This window comes from Nansenia antarctica (genome assembly GCF_963989245.1).
Source record: "Nansenia antarctica genome assembly, chromosome: 9".
Classification (NCBI taxonomy): Eukaryota; Metazoa; Chordata; class Actinopteri; order Argentiniformes; family Microstomatidae; genus Nansenia; species Nansenia antarctica.
The window spans coordinates 2,630,916-2,637,509 of record NC_137679.1 but is presented as its reverse complement, the minus strand read 5'-3'; the positions used below and the strand labels follow the sequence as shown (position 1 = coordinate 2,637,509).

The following is a 6,594-nucleotide window of genomic DNA, read 5'->3' as shown; positions in this document are numbered from 1 at the left end:
CACAGCCAGAGGATAACCAGCCTCAGAAGACCGCTTAACAACCCCTTCTGTTATGAATAACCTATTCAATCTGCACTTTGGACTTTAAACCATATCGCAAAATATGTGCCGAAAGCAGAATAGTTTTAATTGGACTTCCCATAAGGAAGTAGCTTCCATGAGGGAGGGAAGTCATGCTTCACTTGTGGTCAGCCGAGCCATCTTTGTATGTAGTGTCAAACATGCCTCTGTCAAAGAGATGACTTGGGCAGATAGTGATGTTGGAATGTAACGAGCGTTCTGATAGGCTGATGTCATAGAGGCAATAATGCCCAGTGAATCAGCAGTGTTAGGAGAGGAGAGTTAGGCAGATATCTACATTTGGCCAAAATATGACTTAGGCAGTTATGCTATGAGGCTAACGATTTATATATATATATATATCAATCATAACAACAGAGTGTCAAAATAACAAAGAGTACAATTATGACAAAATACAGACAGACTCCGTTTAGGGCAGTTCAGAGATATTGAGCGTCAAAGTTTTTACATTCCATTATGTTTTGTGAGATGGAACCTTTGTATTTTATTAATTACTAACCAAAAAATGTCAACATTTTTAAAATAACACCACACAGGCATTAATAAGCACCCAATGGATCAGATTATGTAAAAAGACAATAGAACCTTATAATTCTAACGTCACGAAGAGACAAACAACAGTGATATAAAAACAACGGCATTGAACCCTGACGATGACACACACACCGCACCCACGCTCTCCACCATTCTTGTTTTCCAGACTGAGGTCAAAGTTCGCCCACGACGACCTGACCACCAACCCGGGGTACGTGCTGAGCGCGGTCATCCCCCAGCGGGAGGGGGGCGGGGCTGGGGGCGGGGCTGGGGGCGGGGCCAGCAGCGGCGTCAAGGTGTCCATCGAGATCTCCGACAGCCAGCAGCCGGTCACCTTCACCTGCGACGGTAAGGAGGGGTGACGTGCACACACATACACACGCACACACGCACGCACGCACGCACACACACACACACACACAGGCACGCACACACACACACACACACACAGGCACACACACACACACACACGCACAGGCACACACACACACACACACACACACAGGCACGTACGCACGCACACACACACACACACAGGCACACACACACACACACACGCACAGGCACACACACAGGTGGTAGACCTCCCCTTTAAGACCCAGGGCCTGGAGGTGGTAGACCTCCCCTTTAAGACCCAGGGCCTGGAGGTGGTAGACCTCCCCTTTAAGACCCAGGGCCTGGAGGTGGTAGACCTCCCCTTTAAGACCCAGGGCCTGGAGGTGGTAGACCTCCCCTTTAAGACCCAGGGCCTGGAGGTGGTAGACCTCCCCTTTGAGACCCAGGGCCTGGAGGTGGTAGACCTCCCCTTTAAGACCCAGGGCCTGGAGGTGGTGGACCTCCCCTTTAAGACCCAGGGCCTGGAGGTGGTAGACCTCCCCTTTAAGACCCAGGGCCTGGAGGTGGTAGACCTCCCCTTTAAGACCCAGGGCCTGGAGGTGGTGGATGAGGAGGCTGAGAGGTCGGAGGTCGGAGGTCGGAAGCAGCATTCAGGAACAGACGGAATGTTCTTTTGTTTTCTTTTTTGTTGTTGTTGTAGAAAGCATGCCACATCCCCCCCTCCCCCCCCCCCCCCCTCTTCACAAATTAAAGGTTGTGGCCCTGCCCTGAAGTAGCTGTTCCCCGATAAGGGCGGGGGGGCGGGGGTCCCCTATTCTCTTCTCTCATTCGCCGGCTGCCCTATCGGTCCTCTCTCTCGGGGAGGGGGGCACACTGTCATTGGCAGGTTCGACAGCTCTCCTCCACACCCCCCCCAGGGCCCTAGCCCCCTCCAGGCAGGGCTGGTCCGGTCCGGGCCTGGCTTGGCTTGGAATCGCCCCCCCCCCCCTGTCACCAAACCATCGCCCCTGCCAACCCTCCTCAGGGCCTGGCAGAGAGTCAAGACCAAGGCCTTTTGTGTCGGAATAATCCCGACCGTGTCACAAGCCCTCGCTCTGTCCCCCTGCAGAGGCCCCCCCTGGCTGTGGAGTGCGTGGTGTGTGTGTGTGTGCGCGTGTGTGCGTGTGCGTGTGTGCGTGTGTGCGCGCGTGCGTGTGTGTGTGTATATATATTCACCCCTCAGTCCCACTGACCTAGTCTTTCACTGTACACCACACATACCAGTGTGTCCGCCCCCCCCCCTCCCTCTCCCTCCCCCCCCTCCCCCCCTCCCCCCTCTTGTACAGTCAGATTGGAGCTCCCTCCCGCTCCCGGCCCCTGCCCTGGTTCCTGGTTCACTTCCTGGTTTGCCTCACCCAATGTGCTGACCCAGATTGTTGTGTTTAGATTCCCAGATTGGCCACAATGGGGGAAAAGCCAAGGTCGTATATCTGCGCACAGGAACAATGGTCCTCAGTTCTCTCCTAGGGAGGGAGGGAGGGAAGGAGGGGAGAGAGAAAGGGTGAGAGGCAAGGCTGAAAGTTCCCTTTCTTTCTTTCATTCTCTCTCTGTCTCTCTCTGTCTCTCTCTCTCTCCCCCCTCCTCTCTCTGTCTCTCTGTCTGTCTCTCTCTCTGTCTCTCTCTCTGTCTCTCTCTCTGTCTCTCTCTCTTTGTCTCTCTCTCTGTCTCTCTGTCTGTCTCTCTCTCTGTCTCTCTCTGTGTCTCTCTCTCTGTCTCTCTCTCTTTGTCTCTCTCTCTGTCTCTCTCTGTCTCTCTCTCTCTCCTCTCTCCCCTCCTCTCTCTCTCTCTCCCCTCCTCTCTCTCTCTCTCTCCTCTGTTATCTGTCCTTTCCGCTCTCTGTCGCCAGGCCTTCTGTAACACCCCCCCCCTGCTCCCCCCCCCCCCTGCCCCCCCCCCCCCCCTCCAGCCTAGTGTTGGCGTTTCCTTAATGTAACGTGTGGAAGAAAAGAAGAAAAAAAAAACGACACAGGAATCCACTTCCCCTTCCAGAACATTCTCTGTTCTGTTCCTCCTACTGTACCTCTCTGCACTCCCCAGCTGAACTCACCTCACTGCCAGATGAGAGGGGAAAAACAACACACACCATTAATTATTAGGGTTAGATGTTGAACAGCTAGGCTTTAGGGGGGGGGGGTGATTCCTCCTCGCATCCCCTCGCCTGGGGAGGGAGGGAGGGAGGGAGGGCCACCTGGGAACTGGGGTACATGATGTCAAGTGGTTTTGAAAGCGTCGGAGGAAGACTTAGAAAAGGGGACCCCCGCTTTTAGCTCCACTGTCGACCTCTGACCTCGAATGCTGGCTCTCGCTGTAGTTCTCTCTCTCTCTCTCTCTGTCTGTCTCTCTCTCTCTCTCTCTCTCTCTGTCTGTCTCTCTCTCTCTCTGTCTCTCTCTCTATCTCTGTCTGTCTCTCTCTCTATCTCTCTCTCTCTGTCTCTCTCTCTCTCTGTCTCTCTCACTCTCTGTCTGTCTCTCTCTCTATCTCTCTCTCTCTCTCTGTCTCTCTCTCTGTCTCTCTCTCTCTCTTTCTCTCTCTCTCTCTCTCTCTCTCTCCCTCTGTCTCTCTGTCTCCCTCTCTCTCTCTGTCTCTCTCTCCCTCTCTCTCTCTCGGTCTCCCTCTCTCTCTGTCTCCCTCTCTCTCTCTACCTCTCCCTCTCTCTGCCTCTGTCTCTCTCCTTCTCTCTTGGCTCACAAGATGAAGAGAAACATCTTCGTCTTCTGTTTGCTATATGGGGCGGCTGTGGCGCAGGAGGTAGAGCCGCCGTCTAATCACAAGGTTGGCCGGGGCCGAGCGGGGCCGGCCAGCGCCTTGCATGTCAGCTTGCCGCCATTGGTGTGTGAATGGGTGAATGAGAGGCCGTTGTAAAGCGCTTTGGAGCAGCAAAAAAGGCGCTACATAAGTGCAAGTCCATTTACCATTTATGTTCCTGATTCCTCCCCCCCCCCACCCCCTCTCTTAGGGCCATTTAAAGCTGATAGGAAATAATTAAGACGTCGTACGAAGCAGATTGTAAACAGATTGTTTACCTTCTCTGTTACTGAGGAATGTAATTGTTCCTGCTCCCTCCCCTCCCCTCCCTGGGTGTTCTTTGCCCTGGTGATGTTCCTGTTCCCTCCCCTCCCCTCCCTGGGTGCTCTTTGCCCTGGTGATGTTCCTGTTCCCCTCCCCTCCCCTCCCCTCCCTGGGTGCTCTTTGCCCTGGTGATGTTCCTGTTCCCTCCCCTCCCCTCCCTGGGTGTTCTTTGCCCTGGTGATGCCCCTCCCCTCCCCTCCCTGGGTGTGTCCCTGTCCCCTCCCCTCCCCTCCCTGGGTGTTCCCCTCCCCTCCCTGGGTGTGTCCCTGCTCCCTCCCCTCCCCTCCCTGGGTGTTCCCCTCCCCTCCCTGGGTGTGTCCCTGTTCCCTCCCCTCCCCTCCCTGGGTCCTGTTCCCTCCCCTCCCCTCCCTGGGTGCTCTTTGTTCCTGCTCCCTCCCCTCCCCTCCCTGGGTGCTCTTTGTTCCTGCTCCCTCCCCTCCCCTCCCTGGGTGCTCTTTGTTCCTGTTCCCTCCCCTCCCCTCCCTGGGTCCTGTTCCCTCCCCTCCCCTCCCTGGGTCCTGTTCCCTCCCCTCCCCTCCCTGGGTCCTGTTCCCTCCCCTCCCCTCCCTGGGTGTGTCCCTGCTCCCTCCCCTCCCCTCCCTGGGTGTTCCCCTCCCCTCCCTGGGTGTGTCCCTGTTCCCTCCCCTCCCCTCCCTGGGTCCTGTTCCCTCCCCTCCCCTCCCTGGGTGCTCTTTGTTCCTGCTCCCTCCCCTCCCCTCCCTGGGTGCTCTTTGTTCCTGCTCCCTCCCCTCCCCTCCCTGGGTGCTCTTTGTTCCTGTTCCCTCCCCTCCCCTCCCTGGGTCCTGTTCCCTCCCCTCCCCTCCCTGGGTCCTGTTCCCTCCCCTCCCCTCCCTGGGTCCTGTTCCCTCCCCTCCCCTCCCTGGGTGCTCTTTGTTCCTGCTCCCTCCCCTCCCCTCCCTGGGTGCTCTTTGTTCCTGTTCCCTCCCCTCCCCTCCCTGGGTCCTGTTCCCTCCCCTCCCCTCCCTGGGTCCTGTTCCCTCCCCTCCCCTCCCTGGGTCCTGTTCCCTCCCCTCCCTGGGTGCTCCCTCCCCTCCCCTCCCTGGGTGTTCTTTGCCCTGGTGATGAAACATCACATTTGGGTTCTGCTTTTGTCTTCTTGGCAGTTGGCACAGGCAAACCAACCAGATGCAGATGGGGACATGGAGCCCCTGTGTTGGTGCCATTCGTTCTGCTGGTGTTCCAAGTGCTAGCTAGCTAGCTAGCCTGTCCTAGTAGCCATTCGTCTGGTGTTCCAGTGCTAGCTAGCTAGCCTGTCCTAGTAGCCATTCGTCTGGTGTTCCAGTGCTAGCTAGCTAGCCTGTCCTAGTAGCCATTGGTCTGGTGTTCCTGAAGCCTGAAGTCATCGTTAGCCTCATAGCATAATTGCTAAAAGTCATATTTTGTCCAAATGTAGATATCTGCCTAACTCTCCTCTCCTAACACTGCTGATTCACTGGGCATTATTGCCTCTATGACATCAGCCTATCAGAATGCTCGTTACATTCCAACATCACTATCTGCCCAAGTCATCTCTTTGACAGAGGCATGTTTGACACTACATACAAAGATGGCTGGGCTGACCACAAGTGAAGCACGACTTAGGCGATTATGCAACGATATGTTTTGACGTAATTATTATTTTTCTTTTTTAAATGTAATGTGTGATCTTCGCCACTCAACTGCATCACACTTCAAAGTGACTTCAACATCAACCAGCGGATGCTAGCTAGTCTATGAATCACATCAGAGTCTATTAGCTTATTATGTTAGCGCCGTTTGCCGACGGTACGCGATGATTTAATCAAAACATGTTCTTGAGAGACACCCAGAACAACATAGCAGCCAGGCTAACGACGAAACTACGTTAGTGACAGCTTTAAGAGGCTGTCGAGGATATGACGTGTTTGCTGTTGGATGTTTTGGGAGATATTTTTACTGGGTGTCAGTGGCATGACCTAGCCATTTAGCATTCCACTAAGTGAGGGGCGGGAGGGGGGGGGGGGGCACGGGCCTATGGTCTGTTCTGTATAGCTGTCTCCTATGCTACAGTACATTGCCCACGGCGGGGGGGGGGCAGGCCTGCCCCGACATCACCCTGCTTTAGCCCCTCCCCCCTCCGCCCCACAGTGTCTGTGTGTGCGAGGCTAGCAGCACTCCAACATTCCTGAACCATGTGTGAGTTTTGTAGTGACACGCAACGAACGAAGGACTCTCTTCTTTTTTTTTCGTTCCTTTTCTTTTCTTTTTTCTTGGCACGCATCCCTCTCCGAAAAATGCCCTCGCTCGCTGCTCGTCATGCGGTTGTTTACGAGCCGTCCCTGCAAGCCACCTCACAGAGAACCCACTAACGAGTTCACGGCCAATCGGACGGCTTTGTCATGAACACACAGGCCCACATGTATGGAGGGGAGCAGGCCCTGAGGGGGCCGGCGCGCTAGGCTCCTCTCTTCTCTAGGCTCTCAGTAAGGTCCATTCCACTGAAGGGTGTGGGGCTGTTATTTCTGGAGAGGAGAGAGTGTGTGTGTGTGTGAGAA

General features: G+C 55.2%; 1 protein-coding gene across 1 annotated transcript in view; it reads left to right on the top strand.

Annotated features, from left to right (window-relative positions):
• pik3c2a (phosphatidylinositol-4-phosphate 3-kinase, catalytic subunit type 2 alpha) overlaps positions 1 to 6,594 on the top strand; it is a gene marked incomplete at its 5' end in the record, with an annotated part of 73,770 nt that overhangs the window by 18,460 nt on the left and 48,716 nt on the right. Inside the window, one exon of the mRNA XM_080539144.1 lies at positions 782 to 963. Coding sequence (XP_080395270.1) covers positions 782 to 963 — 182 coding nt within the window. The remainder of the gene's footprint in view (positions 1 to 781; positions 964 to 6,594) is intronic.